Raw genomic sequence first — 18,755 nt, 5'->3', positions numbered from 1 at the left:
AAGAAGGATTGCTAAGACAACCGGAGCAGTACCCTCCAAGGCCCCGTGCAGAGCGGAGGGAGTCTGGACCAGTAGCATTGGGGTAGCATAGAATCAGCGACAAGGCACCACTCTGGTGAAAAGGATGCATCACTTTATCTTAGCCTGATTACGCTGGGCTGGCCTGTCTTATGCATGATGGAAAGCTCAACATTGAGCACACGGCCTAGCCTAGAGCAGGCAGTCATTAGACTCCATGAATTTGCTCCAACTCTTTGCTCACAACTTCCTGATTAGAATTTGGCTCTCCACATAGGTCTGCCTACAGGGAGAGAATGAGCTAGTGAGATTTGAGAATGCTGGCCCCCATGCCAGCTGCAGCACTCGCTGAAATATCCAGTGTAACATCTGAGCTTGTTTGCTCCTAGTCTGCTCCCAAAGGAAGGGCCCTTGAGCGTGCTGCCAGATCAACTGTCTGAGCCCACAGGGCTGGCAGGGAGTCTCTGGGCCACGGTACATTCACCAGGATGGCGCTGATGGCGGTGGCCATGGGGATAGCTGCGGCCGCACGCTGAGCGCCTTTTCTACTCTGTGTCAGACCACTGCACTATGTGCTGTTCATACTTGAACTCATTTCACCCCCAGAACAAAGCAATACATTAGGCATTAGTAGTATTCCCATCTAGTAACTTACCCAAAGACCCGCACTAGGAATCTGAACTCAGAGGCAGATTTATCTGACTCTAGAGCCTAATCCCTTACGTTGTGAAAATACTACCTTGGGGCGTGGGAGCGGGGGCAGCCATGAACCCTCTGTGTCAGCAGTGTGCTTTGGGCCATCTCAGCCCACCTTCAACATGACTACTCATTAATACGCCACTATCATAAAAGGCTTCACAACAACGAACACAAAGAGTAGCGTTTGACCCTTTATCACAAGTGCAGAAAGCCAAACCCCATCTCAGCGAACAGCATCCCCATCTACTCATGCCGTCAGTACTGTAAGCTTCAGAAGCCAGAAATGACTGTCCCCTCCCCCTCACCGCCCCGCAGCATAGCGTCTAATCGTTTGCACCTCCTTCAATAAGCCTCTTCAATATCCTCAAGACTTCCCTAATGCGTCCACTTCTCACCATCACCATTGCCACTCCCCGTCTTTCACCTGGCTCTCTCTACAGACATCTCCTAGGTCATGTTTTGGCTTCTTCTCTTGTTTTTCTTTATTCTCGACCATACAACCAGTTTTCTTTATAAAATCCAATCACGGCATTCCACTGCTTAAATATCCTTCCCTGGGTCCCCAACCTCCCGCCATACTCCATGCTTCAGTCTTAATAGTGATTGGCCTGCAGTTCTTGGAATATTCTCAGCCCTGCCTGTGGCAGGATGTCCTGGAATACACCCACATCCCCCTGGACCAGTCTCCCCTCCATGCCTCGTTCCCTCTAATGGTCAGCTCGTCCGGGGGTTTTGGGACTCACTCCTGTCCCACCTCCTCCAGGAAGCCTGGGTTAGGTGCCTGTCTGAGGTGCTCTCGTGCCCGGCTCATCCTTCACCCCACTGTATGGGAATTCTTACTGACGTGACTCTACCCCCAGACCGTGACCTCCCTGAAGCCCAGGACTCACTCTGAATACAAAATGCCTGACATGAAAAAATGCATGTTGAAAGAATGAATGAACGGACAAGAGCCTGTTACATCATAGATGTCAGAATCCACTCAGTTTCCTCAAGTCCCAGCTCTTGGTCTTGAGAAAGCAGTCTAATGTCCCTCAACCCCAGAGTCTCTGTCTGTAAACTGGAGATCATAAAACCTGCATTGTCAAGTTGTTGTGAGATTTAAACTAAATCATATGGTATGTGGAACGTCTTCAGCACCATGCCTGGTACATAACAAGTACCCAAATGTTGGTTGTTGCTATTATTATTACAAAGACCTTCGACACCTGACAGAAAACATTCATGTTCTTGAAAGAGAACAGATACCCCCAGTCCACCACGATGACTCGGCTGCCCCAGGCCTCCTCAGCGTTCATGGTTTACGGTCATCATGCACTGTTTTGCATTCTCGAATATACTCCTTTGAAGGGTTCTGGCACTTCCATACTGTCTTCAAGATGCCTAATACTTGGACAAATGCTTTTAGGTAAAATGATATCAAATTTGCCCCACATCTTACTGCCCACTGGAGCCTTAAACTATGGACATTCACATAGCACCTCCTAATGATGTGAATGCCATACGAAGAGGCCAGCATAACCCTGGGAAGAACACACACAGAGAAACAGGAACGGGGCCAACTGACAGGTGGTGATCCCAAAATAGAAATCAGGTCTTAAAGAGGTCAGAAGCAAGCTGAGGTCTCAGAAAGAGAGTGTCCTTTGTCACATGAGATTCAGAAAGGTGAATGATCAGACCAGTGGTTAAAAAACATTGTAGCATCACCCCTCTGTGGACTATTGTGCAGCCATTAAAAATAGGTAGGGGCCAACTAATGAAATGGTAAATAAGAACACATAAGAGATCGTGTTATATAAAAAAGATAGACATAGGATTTTTGATTACAGAATGTAAAACTTGCTTAAAAGAAAATTTAAGGGAGTAGACCGAAATTTTAATGGTTATGACACAGTGATGAGTTTATTTTTTTTTAACTGATTCTACACACCTTTTGCAGTGTTGTCACATTCCTTTAAAATGTGAAAAAAAAAAAAATCTGCCTGTCGTCCTCGCAGATGGCTCCAGGAAGAGCTGAGATAGTGCAGAAGACACGCCCTAGGCTGAAGGGGGCACCAGGAGCCAGGAGGCTGACTCAGCAGCCTTCGAGCGTGGGCGAACCTGGGCCTGGAGCGCCCGGCAGGTCATTACTTCACCGGCCACCGCCCCGCGGGGTCTCACTGAGTGCCCGCTAGCAGGCCGCTCCCGGTGGGCCCAGCCGCCACCCAGCCCCCGACTGTGTTGTCCCCAAGCGATCCTCTCGGCGAAGTTTGTCTTGGAGAGGAGGGAAGCGTCGCGAGCGGCTGGAAACCCCGCGACCTCGCCCTCCCCGGGCCTCGCGACCCCACGCCCCGCGCCCTGGCGCCCCGCCTACCTCTTGCAGGGGATCAGCGCCTTCCTCTCGTCCATGATCGCGTCCCGGCATCGCCGTCCGCCGCGCCCGCCGCCCCCCGAGGCCCAGCCCGAGCCCGAGGGGGCGCTGAGCAGCCCAAGAGAAGCGCGGCGCGGAGCTCTCTCGGACTGTGCCCGAGTGCGGTCTGGGCCAAGTTGCTGCCGGTCCCAGCGGCGGCCTCTACGGCTCTGGGGATCAGGCCTGGGATCCGGGCCCTGGGCCCTGGGGAAGCTCCGGTGAATCGTGCGGGAGCTATTTGTGCCCGGGCCGCTGCCCGCTGCAGCTTCTGTTTTCACTTGCTCTCTGCTGCCAACAGGAAATGCAGTGGCAGCGGTGCCACTAGCATCCTGAAGGGCATCCGTGTTTTAAAGGGGGGCGGGGGGGGAAGCGATGAGAAGGGAAATGTTTCTCTGCTAACTTGAGTATTCAACGGGTAACCAACTCTGGGGGACGAGCTCGAGGTCAAGGTCGGGAAAGCAGGGCTTCAGCACTTGCTTTGCCGCAGGTACCCTGTCCCTTTATCAAAATTGCCACCTGCTAACTCCAAATTAAAAATGGAAAAAAGGGTTCCTTCCTGAAGAAATGACACCAGTCATTTATCATGGCCGTTTGGCAGCCCCCCACTCCCCGTATAGAGCCTGGTGGACTAGAAAATAGGCCCTTGCTCTTGGGCTGAGGACTCAAGGACATGCCTGGAGGCCACATTTGCGGTGAGACTGCTCCCCTCACTCATCACTTGACAATACCACAAGCCTAGAGGTTTGTGTGTCTGGGAGTTTAGGATCATCAAGAAGAAAGTTAATCGGGTTTATGTTGGTGTAATGTTAGGATCTAGAGTATGGAATCAAGAAGAAAGAAAACAACTGTTTAAAAACCAAAAGCAAAGCCTTGCTTTCCAAGTTTATAGAGTCTTTTCACTAGATCTGCCTTTCAGGGATGAAGAAGCATGAGGCAGGTGAAAGTGGGAGAGAGCGTTCCTGTATGAGAGTCGGCGCGGCGACAAGAGAAAATGAGTGTGATGTTTGGGTTCAAGTATGAAGCAGAAGATAGTCTGGAGCCAGATCACTCAAGGCCTTGAAAACCATTTTAAGGATTAGTTATTAATACCGGGGTTGTTGGAGCCATCCATAAATGTAAAGCTAGGGAGAGCATCATCAGGGATATGCCTTAGGAAGCTCCCCCAGGTCAGTGTGGAGGATGGCAGGGCAAGGCAGAGGGCCGGGAGAAGGAGGAAGATACTGTTGCAATCCAGACGAGAGCTGCAGTCTGAGCTAAGGCCATGGTTGTAGAAATGCAGAGGGTGGAAGAGTTGGGAACAAGAGAGAAGGATTTAGACTCGGAGGAAGAGGTTTCTGGTTTGGACCACTGGGAGTTCAGCCTGGAGTGAGAGAAGATAAATTCAGTTTAGGGTTGCCTGATTTTGAGATGACTGTGGGATATACAGGTGGAAGTTCCCAGGGGACAGTTGGATAAACAATTCCAGAGACCAGCAGGCCTAGAGGTCTGGATTTGGAAGCCACTGACATCTAGGTGGTCCCCGAAGCCAGAGAGGAGAGTAGCACAGTGGTTTTCCACCCAGGGCAATTTTGTCCCCCAGGGGGCAGTTGGCAATATCTAGAGACCTTATTGATTATCACAGTGGGGTAGGGGGTAAGCTGCCCCTGGCATCTAGTAGGAGGAGACCAGAGATACCAATGTGCAGGACAGCCCCCAGTACCACCACCACTCAGCCAGTAAAGAATTATCCAGCCCCACTGTCAACAGTGCCGAGGTTGAGCCAACCTGGAGCAGCAGGGAGTATAGAGAGTGAGAAGAAGGCTGAGGATGGAGCCCTAGAGAACTCCAGACATTGAAAGGATGGGCAGAGAGAGAAACAGTCCCTGGAGGAGACTGAAAAGGAGCTACCGGAGAGAAGCCACCGACCAGGGGAACTTCCCCAGTTACACGAGCTTTTGGCAAATCAATGTCAAGTATGAGGTAATGGATTGAGTGCTAAAGCCGGGCAAGAAGATGGAGACTGGTTGACAGACTCTCCGGATGAATCCCTCAACAGTGCCACCCTCTCCTAGAAACGCTAAGGCCAGACTACCAACAGACCTAATGGGATAAGCAAAGAGCTTTATGGAGAAGGGTTCTTAACTTCCCCTCTCCCTTTCTTAAAGGACATGCCATCTGCGAACATGAGGGAAGCACCTGAAATGTCGCGATTTGGTACTTGCATAGCTAAACTAATGCAGCAGGTTCAAACTGGCTGCAGACGTTTGAGTCCTCCTCAGGTTTGCCCTCCTCAACTAACTCCAGGAAAAGGACAGGGAGTCCAGCTCTCTCAAAACTGTATCTTCTTCCCTGGTAGGAACTTGGGCTGAAAATCTTTTTCACTAAGCCAGGCATTTATACCTACTGGAGTTTACTGCTGAAAACGGCTTGAGATCTCATCTGGGCCATCCCCTTCGCTTGATATTTCACTAGCCTGCATTGGCATTTTTGAAGCTTGAGATCTGTTCTACAGAAAACTGGAATATCTCGCCAAATTGGCCTGCCTGTATTTGGTCACCCCGGCCTTCCCACAAAATAGAATTGGACTCCTTGGGTGAATACTGAAATGTATTTGTCTCTTTTACCCTTTCAGCCTACCGTGTTTGATTCATGTTCCTGGGGGAAAAAAAATAAGATCATGCATTTAAAGCACTTAGCACTACCCCGAGCCCATTGTACATGCTCAGTAAATGTCAGTTGTGCTTTTCCTTTCCTGGGCTATTTTAATCCTCAGTCCTGATCAGGGTCAAAACTAAACTAACTTTGTGGATCTAAGCTTTAGAGACAAAAAAATCTGTCTGCCTCAAGTTCAGATTTCCAGTTAAATCATGTTTTTAAAGATTAACATTCAGATAACGTGTTTTCATATTCTAATGCCCTAAGAAAATATCATATACCAGAAATCTTACTGCCTGAAGATTGATGTACACTTGGAACAATAAAGCCTCCCTTTTCTGTGGATAGCTGAGCCAGCAGTGGATTCTACTACCTCTTTCTAATAAAAATAAAAGAGAAAACAAAACATACATCATTGTTCTCCATGGTACACAGCTTCTTACTTCATTTAAATAACAGTTTCCAAGCAAATCAAAAATCAAGATGTTAGACTGCTGGGTTGGAAATCACTTGGCATGAAGGAGGAAAAAAAAATCTTTCAAATTGTGGTATCCAAAGTCTTCTATGTTTTCTGCTTTCATTCACGTTGGAGAGAAGAATAGGGAGTCAGGAGAAGGAAAAGGGGATGTTGGTGGATGGAAGACGTTCTCAAACTGGAAGATGCTGTTACACCTTCAGGCAGTTCTGTTCCTGGAGCAGGTACAGATCAGAGGCCATTCTGGAATAACTTGAGCCCAAAGTAACGTCTACTAGCCACAATAATAACAAAAACAAATTCCATACAACTCGCGGCTGGGAGGGGGGCGTCCTTCCCTCTGCAGCTGCACGCTCCCCGTCCCACACAATAGTCTCACCGCTCAGCGCTTCTCATGCCCCCTACTGGAGAAGGCAAGTATGTTTCAGAGTTAAAGAGCAGCAGAAGTTCCCATTTCCCTCCAACTCTACAGTTGGGGAACCCATGAGGCAGAGGGCGCAAAGTTCAGCTTTGACTGGAAAGGCGGTCCCTCCCTCTCTTGAAATCCTCTCTTGCTCCTTCTTGGATCCGGTGTCCAAAACGACTGCCAGAGGCTCTTTTTCTTGGTCTAGAGAAAAAGGACTGGCCAGACTAAAAAGGACGGACTTTGGGGGAATGCAGCTGCGGCCCGGAGGAGATGATGTCACCACTTCTGCAAGAGAGGGCCGAGGGTGGGGCGGCCGAGGGGGAGCCCGCGCCGCGCCTGCAGCTGCCAAGGGAGCGTTCCCGAGCCCACGTCAGGGGAGGTGTCGGGATAAATAGGTCCCGCAATGGCCGGGACTGGCTGCGCTCGGAGCTGCCGGGCCGGGGGCTGGAGCTGCCAGGGCGGGTTCACGCCCCGGAGGCTGAGGGCTGGTGCTACTCGTGCTGTGCGCGTCGGACGGCGTACACTCCCAGCCGGCCCCCGCGGCCCAGCGTTACTGCCCACGGGAGTTTGGGACGAGCACATCCCCTGTGCCCTAAAGGACTTCCTCCTTTGGGAAGGGAGGGAGAAAGCCTAGGGGGACGGGGAGAGAAGGGCCCGTTCTGCCTGTCGGGGTGGCGGCGCGGGAGAGCAGTGCCATGCTCCTCTCCATCCTGACCGCGCTCTGCCTGTGGCTGCGCCTGGCGCTGGGCGTGCGCGGCGCGCCGTGCGAGGCGGTGCGCATCCCCATGTGCCGGCACATGCCCTGGAACATCACGCGGATGCCCAACCACCTGCACCACAGCACGCAGGAGAACGCCATCCTGGCCATCGAGCAGTACGAGGAGCTGGTGGACGTGAACTGCAGCGCCGTGCTGCGCTTCTTCCTCTGCGCCATGTACGCGCCCATCTGCACCCTGGAGTTCCTGCACGACCCCATCAAGCCGTGCAAGTCGGTGTGCCAGCGCGCGCGTGACGACTGCGAGCCCCTCATGAAGATGTACAACCACAGCTGGCCCGAGAGCCTGGCCTGCGACGAGCTGCCTGTCTACGACCGGGGCGTGTGCATCTCGCCCGAGGCCATCGTCACTGACCTCCCGGAGGGTGAGGCCCGGGGAAGGACCGAGGGGGGTGACGAGGCACCCTGGGCTGTCGCTGCCACGTGAGAACCCGACGGCCACACCTACAGCTGCCAGCCGGTGGTCGAGCAGCCCCCCGTTCTACTTAGGAGAGCTGGAGGAGGTGGGAAGGGCAGTGACTTGATTTCGGGAAAAGTCTGCTTTCTCTACTGGAGTTTTGGGAGCTAAGGAGCACCATGTCCCATAAGGAGGGGCGGGCGATTTTGCTTAGATAGGGGACCACTGGGGACATTTTCCTTTATAGTAATAAAATAAGATAGTAGCAGTAGTAAACAAGTATATAGGGTTTAAGGTGGATCTGAGCCAGCTTTAAGTACTTCACATGTTATCATTTAATTATTAAAATATTCCCACCAGAATTCTTCATTTCATGTTAGCTCTTGAAAGCTCTTCTGAAAAAACAGTACTAGTTCTCACTCCCCACCAGGAGTGCAGTTTGTAAATTTAGTTGCCCTGGAAAACTGTGACATCTGTTTCATGGTCTTTGACCCAGGGCCAACCTCTGTGGCATCTTAGTCAACTCGAGCTCAACCACCACTTCCTTCTTTTCTCTTTGGTCTTTTTTCCTGCTTTTCTAGGAAGAAGGAGCAGGTTTAAATCCACTTCTTGAAATAAAACCTAAGTATATTTTTGCCTCCTTTTATGCCTAACCCAGGTTGCTGCACATTTAAAGAAACTATGGTGTTGCTTTAGTGTAGTTTCTGAAGTTATACCTCAGAGCATTGCCCAAAACGTGGAGGAGAAGAAGTAAAATGAAGAGGAAAGATCGAAACTCCTCTCTAATTCAGAGTTTTAGAAAAAACATATTCATTGCTTAAATTATAGAAATGATACAGGGCTATGCTTGTTTGGGGTACCTAGGGACTGTTTCTGTAAAATGTGAGGTGGGGATTTGGAAATATTTGGGTTATTCTGATTAGTGTAAACTGTCAACTTGAAAAATCAACATTTTAAAATAGGTTTGGGGCGGAAGGATGTAATTTATCCAGGTTGACTGTATGTATCAGCCAGTTTAAATGGACGTGCCTTCACATCAATTTGTTCTGGATAAGCAGTCCCAGCCAAAAGTCTTCTTTCCTAAGCCCAGAGAGTCTATATGAAAGAAGTAGTTGACAATCACATACAATTTTTACCATTCAGGATTTGTGTGTGCGTGTGTGTGTGTGTGCACTGCTGTGTTGTCAGTGTGTCCAGATGATTCCTTATTCCAACTGGGTGAACAGACCAAGTCACTGACCACACCCATGTGGCCCTGTGTGTGTTTCAGACGTTAAGTGGATAGACATCACTCCAGACATGATGGTACAGGAAAGGCCTCTTGACATTGACTGTAAACGCCTAAGCCCTGGTGAGTTCTTTGTCCTCAAGGCTCCCTCTCTTTTTCTTCTCCCCAGAGTGATTTCTGAATCTTTTTTTTCAATTTTTGGTCTCTCTTTTGTCTTCTTTAGACCGGTGCAAGTGCAAAAAGGTGAAGCCGACCCTGGCGACGTACCTGAGCAAAAACTACAGTTACGGTAAATCATCTGCTGAAACCATTGGGTTGGGGACTTGGCACATGACAAAGCCAGGTCTGCTAGTCATGAAGTGGTGAAGAGGGATTTTTCTAGTTAATCATGTGGGCTCTAGGTGGCACAATAGAAACTGTAAAAACGTCTTGCTTTTCTGGGTAAAGCACCCAGATGAGAAGGGTGGTGTGAATTAGCGTGATTCCTTATCCTACACGTCCTGGTGAGAAGTGCTGTCAGCCGGGAGAGCACCTCACTTTTCTCAGGATTTCACTGCTGCAGGAAGGATGGGTGACGATCCATGGATTTGACCCGAGGCCCAGAGACCCAGGAATTAAGATCTGCACATGTATCTTTTTACCTATAAATAGCTACAAATATTAAACACCTTAAAGAAATTGTGGGAATATGTTAATCACAAGACCCTGTGGCTGTAAGTATTGGCATAGCTTAAATGCCCTCTTCTTTTATTTGAAAGACCCAGACAGCACTTTCTTCAGAGAATAAGTCAATCATGCTACTTTGAATGTTTTCAGCAAATTTAATTCTGCTATCATCATTTGAAAGTAGATTTAATTAAAAATGTGTTCCTTTAAAATATCTTTTTGGGTTATTTTCTGGGGTTTTTATTTTTGCATTTCTTAAATTATTTATACTGAAATAACAGAAACTGTTTGGGGAAAACTGTTCATTTTATTTGCTAACTCAGCTTTCCATATTTCAAACTGAAATTTTATATCATAAGAACCTTTGTATTATACAACCCACATAAAAGCAGGAAGACCATGGCACTATAAAAGTCTGAAAAAATAACCTCTTATTTAGGTTGTCGGATTTTAGAATCACACATAGCCGAAGTGCATAATTCAACCAAAAAAAAAGTACACTATCTTTTCTAGTAGCTTTTTGTTGTTGTTATTTTAAACCTGTTCTATGTAGATATCATCGTAATCTGATCCACAAAGTCCCTCATCTGACACTATCCAGCCTTAGTTACTTAGTTGTCCAGTCTGAGTTTCACTGTCATGCTGTTCTCTGGGGAAGCATTGCTTCAAAACCACTTCGATAATGAAACTATTTTCTATTTACATTGTTTAGCTGCTTCATAAACCAGCTTCCTAGGATGGAATCCAAGATAGAGCCACCCTCCGCCGATTACAGCTCCACTGCAGGCAGTAATAGCAAGGGACCAAAAGAGTCAGAATTGAAAGCAGGATCAGAGACAGTGGTATTACCAGCCATCTGTAATAACAGTTCTACCTCTACCCACCATGGACCCTGCTTGGGCAGTTTGGGAAATTAAAGGATTGAGAACAGTATCTTCAGAGACTCCTTCCGGTGCAAAAATGTTATGACTGTAGTAACTTCCTCTGGAGCAGAGCGAGTTCAAGCAGCAGATGGGTGATGGAACCACACAAACTTTCAGGTGGCTTCTGAATCTGAGAATATATGATTCTCACTTCAAATCATTACATGACAGAGTAGAAGCGAGTATTGTTTCTATAAAATTTTATCGACATTCTATGTAACTCAATTTCCTGATATGTTTCTGGCCCCCAAAAAACCCCTAATCATAGAATTATAGGATTTTAGGGCTGAGAAGGATCCATGGGATTCTCTATTCAAACCCTATCTGTGGTCCATTGTGGAGCAGTCACTGACCCAGAGACAGATCCCAGACTAAGCCTGCTTGTGAATTTACTTTTCCGTCTTGCAGCCTGATTCAGAACTTTTAAGACATTGTTGACAATATGCGAGGCCTTACATTTAGCACAAGATTGTGTGGGCTTTTTTGCCTGCATTCGGGCAGCTTGGACATGACCATAATTACAGGAGTGATTCTTTAAGAGAGACTCAGGAATTGGCAGGAATAAACCATCCATATTTTTCTGCAAAGCTTCAATAACACATATCGATTTTTCAATTGCAGTCATTCATGCCAAAATAAAAGCTGTGCAGAGGAGTGGCTGTAATGAAGTAACTACAGTGGTGGATGTTAAAGAGATCTTCAAGTCCTCATCACCCATCCCTCGAACTCAAGTCCCACTCATTACGAATTCATCCTGCCAGTGTCCTCACATCCTGCCCCACCAAGATGTTCTCATCATGTGTTATGAGTGGCGCTCACGGTAGGCACAGACGGGAAGAAAAAAATTACACACTGCCTAGGAAAGACATAAAATTCCACTTAATCGTGGTTTAAAAAGGAAAAAAAAAAAACGGCTCTAGCTTTTTGAAAGATCAGTTTGAATAGATGCCTTGGTTAGGATATCGTATCTCCTAAATATCGATTAATTCTTCATAGAATTAAGGAAAAATGGAAATATATTTGAGTGGACTCTTTAAAAATCAATTTCAGAATTCGTTACCTGATTTCAAAAACTTATAGACAAATATATTACTTTGAGTAAAACCAATTATTTTCAAATCAATCTTAGTGTGGCAAATACTGAATTTTCTTAAGGTCTCTTTAATAACTTACAAATCAAAGGAAAATGGCCATTTGAGACTACACTTCCACACATTTTCTTTACACTGAATTTACAACATTTGTTGGTTGGAGTGTTACATACACACACACGTACACACACATGCACACTCACATCTATTATACGCGTATCTCTAGCTGAAGGTGTCTCCCCACACATCTTTCTTTAGCATCTTTTTAGTTTTCCTTATAATATAACAAGTCCTTAAAATATAAAAATCAAACACTTCAGTGCAGGTTCCAGACTGAGTCCCATAACTTGCTGCAATCTATTTCTCCAGCAGAACTACTAATTTTTATATAAAAAGTCTTCCCTTTGATTCTCTGCCATTAATAATGCTCCCCTGTTTCTTCTGGATACAGCTCAAGGTTCTATTTCTGAAAAAAACAAAAACAAAAAAAACACCTTTTGAAACTGACTTCACTTGAATACTTACTTTCTTGTTCTGGAGTCTATCAGTACTTAGTACCCTCTTCAAAATTCCTTGCGTTCTTGGTTTTAAAGCTGTTTTGCTGCTTATATCTTGCCTTTCTAAAGACATTGAGTGAATGAATGTTGAATGAATATTCCTGGGCTGGTCTCTTGTATGGCTTTTGCATCCGCTCCAGTACTAGAAGCAGTTCTGGGGATGTGCCGGGTCGCTGCACAGGTGAATGGATTATACATGAGTTAAATAACAGCCTTCGTGTCATTTTCCCATTAATTTATAGACAGTGTAATTCTGATCAAAATCCTAGTAAAAATTTTATGGATGATTGAGATTTATGTCTTCACAAATAATGCTAATGATCATTTGGAAGAATAAACTGGTAAGGGCATGTAAAGGAGGTTCTGAAAGTAAGAGGGATGAGAGGAAATGTGCCTTATGAGACAACAAGACTAGTATAAAGCTAGTTCAAACCATGCGGAGCAACAGTCGATGTGTAGATAAATAAAGCAGAGGAAAAAGTCTTGCAACAGATTATAATTCATACAAGAATTTGTATCATGAAGGAAATATGGCAAATCAATAGAAATGAAACTATTATTTACTAAATGTTGCAAATAGCTTTACTTGGAAAAATAGTATGCATTTTCACTTTGTACTCTAAAATAAATTTCAAATGGGTTAAAGAGGTAACTAGTGGGCTTCCCTGGTGGCGCAGTGGTTGTGAGTCTGCCTGGCGATGCAGGGGACGCGGGTTCGTGCCCCGGTCTGGGAGGATCCCACATGCCGCGGAGCGGCTGGGCCCCTGAGCCATGGCCACTGAGCCTGCGCGTCCGGAGCCTGTGCTCCGCAACAGGAGAGGCCACAACAGTGAGAGGCCCGCGTACCGCAAAAAAAAAAAAAAAAAAAAAAAAAAAAAAAAAGAGGTAACTAGTTTAAAAACCTAATCAAAAAGGATAAAGTTCGGTAAATAAATGTATGCTATCTGAAAAGCAAAGTGGTTTGTAAACATAAAAGTAATGTAAGAAATTACGAGGGAAAATGTCAATGCACATATTTGATGACACTATTGTGTACATAAAAATCAAAAATAAAAAGAGAAATACAAAAAGTACTTGCAACAGGTATGACAAAAGAATAGTAATCTTACTCTATAAAAAGTTCATATAAATTAATATTTAAAACATTGACTACAGTATAGAAATACATGTACATCTGTAAATCTATACAAAGTTGCAGAAGTACAAGTAGTAAATAAACATTAAAATATTTATCTCCTAATTCTGCAACCCAAATAAAAACAAGATTCCATTTTTACCTAGTCTTAGTGTTGGTGAATTAAATGACAGTTCAGCCGTTTTGAAAATAATTTAGCACTATGCATTGAAAACCTTAAGAAAAAAAAACATACTCTGACCCAGATTTCTACATTCGGAAGTCTATCTTAAGGATATAACTAGCCAGGGCACACTAGCGATATTCAATGCAATGCTAATAATAATAGCTAAGCAAAAGAGGAGGTTCGACAGTGGAGAAATAGTTAAATATATTATGGCTATCCATAGTTATAATTTACATGGTTATGAAAGTTATATTTCTTGAATTATTCAATTATATCAGAAAATGCATACAATGCTAAAAGGAAATATACAATGTGATCTAAATATACAGTGTGATCAATAAAATATAAATGGGGAATTGTGGGGTAAACAGTGAAGAATTTTGTTTTTTTACAATTTTTTGTATTTTTGAACTTCTTACTTTCCTCTTAAGTATTGCTTATTAAGATAAATTACTTTTTTTCAGGATGATGCTTCTTGAAAATTGTTTAGTTGAAAAATGGAGAGATCAACTTAGTAAAAGATCCATAGTAAGTATAATTAGCAATACTAGGAATATGGATTTGAATGCACGTAAAGAAATTCTATAGAATTTGGGAATTCTTCACATTCTTTCATCTCCAGGCTATCGTAGGAGCCGACAATAGCAGCAGTATTTGTCTTTTGAATAGGTAGTTAAGAGAATAATTTTTCTCACTTGGAGTTTCTACCATAAATTTCTCTTTAGCTTCAAAGTTCATTTGGTCGCATCAATATGGATCTACTGGTTATTTCCAGATTAAATTCGTTTTTTGGTTGTTTTAGCAAACAGTCAAGTACTTGAACAGAATTAATATCCAGTGGGATTAATACAGACATATACATGTAGGGGTGTGAATACCTAGTTTTAAAAATCACCCTATCACTCTATAAGGCAGAATCTTTCCCTGTATTTAAAATAATTTTAAGACTTTTGTCCAAATAAATCATATACACAAAGTAATACTTTTGTGGCCAGACCCATAATTTTAGTAGTAACATCATAGAAATATTGGCAACTCAGAGGAGTTAGAATAATTTTTTGCCCGGACATGTGAAATCATTCCAGAACTAAATAAATCAGGTCATTGGGATGGAATTTTTAAAGCATCCCTTCTCCTGAAAATATATTTAGATATATGCAGGAGAATTTGTGTTGCCATGTTCACAACAGATACTGCTACTGCCCGTGTTCTCTTACTTTGCAGGAATAAAAATTCCTGGGCAAGGGGAGAGTGTATATTAATACTGATTTTTGGAGAAGGTAGTTTCAACACAGCCTCTTCTACTGAGTGCATTTCTGAATAACAGACCCAAACACTGCTCTTGCATCTGAGCTAAACATTCATGAGCTGCTCAGGAGCACGCTTGGTCTTACTGGACAGAAAATTCTAGCAAGATTGGTTATCTGGTTCCCAAAACTGCAGTAGATTAGATGACTCAACCTAGAAGGCAAGGGTACCATAAAAACCTGACATTGTTGAGAGGAAAGAAAGCTTTCAAGAATCATAGCTGTTTGGGTCATTCACGTTGACAGCAAATACTCCAACTTAAGAATATGAAAATATAATCATGTAATAACAACATACAGTAATGAGTTTATTATTTTAGAACAGACTAGAGTTGTGCCCTAGGAGGGTGGGGACAGTGTTTTTCATTTCACTGTATTTCCACTGCCTGGTCTATGGTCATGTTCAAATATTTTGCTAATTGAAATATACTCTAACAAAGCAGGGACTTATGTGTTATAATGAAAAGTAATGTCTATTCAAGTGGACTCACTTTTTCATTTTTTTCTTACACATTTTCATATTTAAAGAGTAAATCCTTTTCTATCAAGGAGACTTGAATATCTAGAATGACTCATTTCTCATTGGCTCTGGGTAGCTAACACTTGAGTGGATTACTGGTTGTGGGTGGAGCTTCTACCTTCCTTTGGATGTAAGAGTTAGGTGAACCCGTAAGTGTGATAAGAAACCCTGACTTTCTAGTGTAGCTGGAAAAATTTCTGCTTTTAGCCTTGGTAAAACGTTTTTTAGAAGGCTTTGCTGTATAGGAAAGTTGCATTAGAGGGCCTATGGGAAAAGTTGCATGAGCTAGGGCCCTGGGCTCTGGAGTCAGACTGGTGAATTTGAATTCCAGTTCTGACATTTGTCGGCTGTGTGACTTTCTGCAAATAATATCACTGTGCTTGTTTCCGGGGCACGACAATGGTGTCCACCTAGAAGGGCTGTTGTTTCAACGAAATGATTGCTTGTCAAGATGTCACCATATACTCAGCACTTTCCAGAGCATCTGGTACAGGATACATGCTCACCATCGTAGGGTAGGGGAGCTATTGTAATCTTGGATGTCTTGATGAATATATTACAGTGAAAGTCTGCATTATTTTGGATATTAGTTTAAGAGCATAAAGGGGTGAGATGTACTTGACAGTCATGTGTACACGTTGCCTCCCAGCAGTGGGAAGAGAGGCTGCAGGAACAGCAGAGGACAATCCAGGACAAGAAGCGCACAGCGGGGCGCACCAGCCGCAGTAACGCCCCGAAACCCAAGGGGAAGCCGCCTGCCCCCAAACCAGCCAGCCCCAAGAAGAACATTAAAGCTAGGAGTGCTCCAAAGAGAACAAACCCAAAACAAGTGTGAGCTAACTGCTTTCCAAAATGGGGACTTCCTCTCAGGGTGAGGCCAGGCGTTACCCACGCAGCCTGTAGAAGGCCGTACACCCCTTGCCTTAACAACTGCAGTCCTTTTCATAGACACGTCTTGCAGCATTTTTCTTAATGATATGCTTCAGTTTTTCTTTTTAAGTCACTACAAGCCATAGTGGTAGGTATGCCTTTTGGTATGGAAGGTATATGAAAGCTGGTCGAAAGAGCTTATTGAGTTGAGAATAAACCATGTGCATACTCTGTGGGAGCTCCACGTGGGGAAAATGCTCTTGTTCTTACAATTTGACCTAATATGTGCATTGTAAAGTAAATGCCATACTACAAACAAAACACCCAATTTTTTTTTTACGATATGTTTTATTTCAGCTGGTTGTTAGGATGTTAGCGATTTTTTTAAATGTGATTGAAAATGTAATGCTTCTAAGGAGGAAATCAAGAGGAATGAATGTCTAAAAGATCTTATGTGTTTACTGTTTGCAGAAGAATTTTTGTGATGAAAGGGGATTTTTGAACAATCCAGAAAAGTAGGATATGGAAAATTGTAATGAGTTTGGTTTTTGGTTTTTTGTTTTTACAAAGAAGCCTTTCTGCTCTGTTTTTAGCTAGAAGCTCTAAAAACGAAAACAATAGTATTGTTAAATAAATAAAAGGGAAAGGCAGACAGACAAAGTCTGGATCCTTGTTTTCTAGTTACCATGCCATGGTGGAGATGCTCTGATTTTATATGCACAGTGTTTATCAGTTCCCTTTAAGTAGCACCAGAAACTGTTTGTTTCTCCTCTTATGATTTAGGTACCAATCAGTCAACCCCAAGCATCTTACACACGTGGGTGTGGTGCTCATCTCTTCCCAGGACGTCCCGGGTATCTTGATGCCCAGTCTCTCTGCTGATTACTGGTGCTCCCAAGGGTGCCTTGGGTCTGAGGTGGCAGGGTCAGAATCCAAAGCCCCTGGTCCCCAGCCTGCTATGGCACCCTTGCCACACACCATCTCTGCACTTGGAAAAAGCAGCTGTAATCACTTGTTCATCCAGCATTCAAGAATGTAGAGGAGCAAACTGAAAGCTTAAGAGTAAAATCTCCTTTCGATGTACCATTGTCCCTGCTTCTCAGAGAAGGGGTAAGTTACAGGTTGCATTCACACATGACTTTTTAATTTCATCTCTGTAGCCATTAGGACACAGAAGTGAGGTGTGTGGGTAAGCCAGGGGAAAATGGAGAAATAGCGTTAATGAGGATGCTGGCAAGGGCACCCATCTCCTCCTGAAAGTGTAACTTCATCTGCATCGCTACCCCAGGGCAGCAGAAATGAAGGAATCCAATAGATCCACCCACACAGGGGTATCAATAAAATACTCCGCTTTGGCCCTTAAGGAAAGCCAGACAGGTGTTTGGCATAGCATCTAAATTAAAGAAACCTAGGAAAGGCCATGAAAAGGCATTGGTACCCTAGCTTACCTCCTTAGCATAGTAGGAATCTGGGGAGGGGGGCGCGGGGAGGCGAGTTACAACTCTCAGTGGAAATGAAGAAAAAACGCTTCTGTGAAACTTTTTTTTAAAAGTGCAAAACGACATAATAAGAGTTTGGAGATGACTTTACAAACTTAAACACTGTTTCCTTTGAATATTTAACTGAAATCATATACTGCATATCACACAAAAACGTAATTAGGCACATTTATTAGTTTTATTAATTGATAAAAGATCGAGGCCACTGTTTGGATATTTATTATAAAAAAGTTGAAAATGAACAGCAGCCCTCACTGAGAGTAATATAACAAGTGTGGAAGTGGCTTTTGTGTGAGAGCCACGAATTTATTTTTCTCCCTTAAAATATTTTCTCCACCTAGATACATATGAGAGGTAAATACAAATATATGGAGAGGAAGCCTGTGGTACTATCTCCGAAATAGGTATTATTCGAGAGTTGGGTTACTTTAATCAGAAAAAAATAACAATTTTGCAATATGTTCATCAACAAATTTCATAATTGAGGACAACTAGAGGCATTTATTTTTAAAAATACTTTTGTTGGTCTTTCAATGATACAGTAAATATGTATTTTCTATAAAGCATTCAATAAATACATAAAATAAAAAAATAATGGAATTAAAATCCTACCTAATCCCACTCACCACTCTGCAGAGATAATCACTGTTAGTATTTTGGTATATAATTTTCCAGGTGTTTCCTCTGCATTTATATAAATACTCGCTCTGTACGTCCATTCTTCTCCCGAGTTCTTGTATCATCTTTTTTTTTTTTTAACATCTTTATTGGAGTATAATTGCTTTACAGTGGTGTGTTAGTTTCTGCTTTACAACAAAATGAATCAGTTATATATATACATATGTTCCCATATCTCTTCCCTCTTGTATCATCTTTACGATTGTTACTCTGAACTCTTTCTCGGGTAGATTGCCTATCTCCACGTCACTTAGTTGTTCTTCTGGGGTTTTATCTTGTTCCTTTGGAACATATTCCTCTCATTTTGTCTAAATTTCTATTT

At 43.8% G+C, this 18,755-nt stretch overlaps 2 protein-coding genes across 3 annotated transcripts in view; one reads left to right on the top strand and one right to left on the bottom strand.

Moving 5' to 3' along the window:
* EPDR1 (ependymin related 1) overlaps positions 1-3,446 on the bottom strand; it is a 33,439-nt gene extending 29,993 nt beyond the window's left edge. Inside the window, 2 exon segments of the mRNA XM_024742260.1 lie at positions 3,071-3,395; positions 3,398-3,446. Coding sequence (XP_024598028.1) covers positions 3,071-3,395; positions 3,398-3,446 — 374 coding nt within the window.
* Positions 3,447-7,015: 3,569 nt separating this feature from the next.
* SFRP4 (secreted frizzled related protein 4) lies at positions 7,016-16,577 on the top strand. Of its 2 annotated transcripts, XM_024742244.1 has the most exons (6): positions 7,016-7,761; positions 9,064-9,144; positions 9,245-9,310; positions 11,232-11,430; positions 14,024-14,087; positions 16,036-16,577. In XM_024742244.1, the coding sequence occupies exons 1-6, from the start codon at positions 7,317-7,319 to the stop codon at positions 16,219-16,221; spliced, it is 1,041 nt and encodes a 346-aa protein (XP_024598012.1). In that variant the 5' UTR covers positions 7,016-7,316; the 3' UTR covers positions 16,222-16,577. The 2 variants fall into 2 exon arrangements, with proteins under 2 accessions (XP_024598012.1, XP_024598013.1); XM_024742245.1 differs by lacking the exon at positions 9,064-9,144 and having other exon boundaries at positions 7,040-7,761.
* Positions 16,578-18,755: the final 2,178 nt, after the last annotated feature.

The sequence above is a fragment of the Neophocaena asiaeorientalis genome, unplaced genomic scaffold, assembly GCF_003031525.2.
Source record: "Neophocaena asiaeorientalis asiaeorientalis breed wild unplaced genomic scaffold, Neophocaena_asiaeorientalis_V1.1 scaffold373, whole genome shotgun sequence".
Lineage (NCBI taxonomy): Eukaryota > Metazoa > Chordata > Mammalia > Artiodactyla > Phocoenidae > Neophocaena > Neophocaena asiaeorientalis.
Note: the sequence above shows the minus strand (reverse complement) of the source record. Positions and strands in the feature narration are given on the sequence as shown.

Excerpts from the sequence above, each read along its gene's own strand:
- SFRP4 (XM_024742244.1), top strand. The coding sequence starts at position 7,317 with ATGCTCCTCTCCATCCTGACCGCGCTCTGCCTGTGGCTGCGCCTGGCG. Across the intron at positions 9,311-11,231 it reads GAGCAAAAACTACAGTTACG|TCATTCATGCCAAAATAAAA; the intron begins GTAAATCATCTG and ends TTTCAATTGCAG. Across the intron at positions 14,088-16,035 it reads AACTTAGTAAAAGATCCATA|CAGTGGGAAGAGAGGCTGCA; the intron begins GTAAGTATAATT and ends GTTGCCTCCCAG.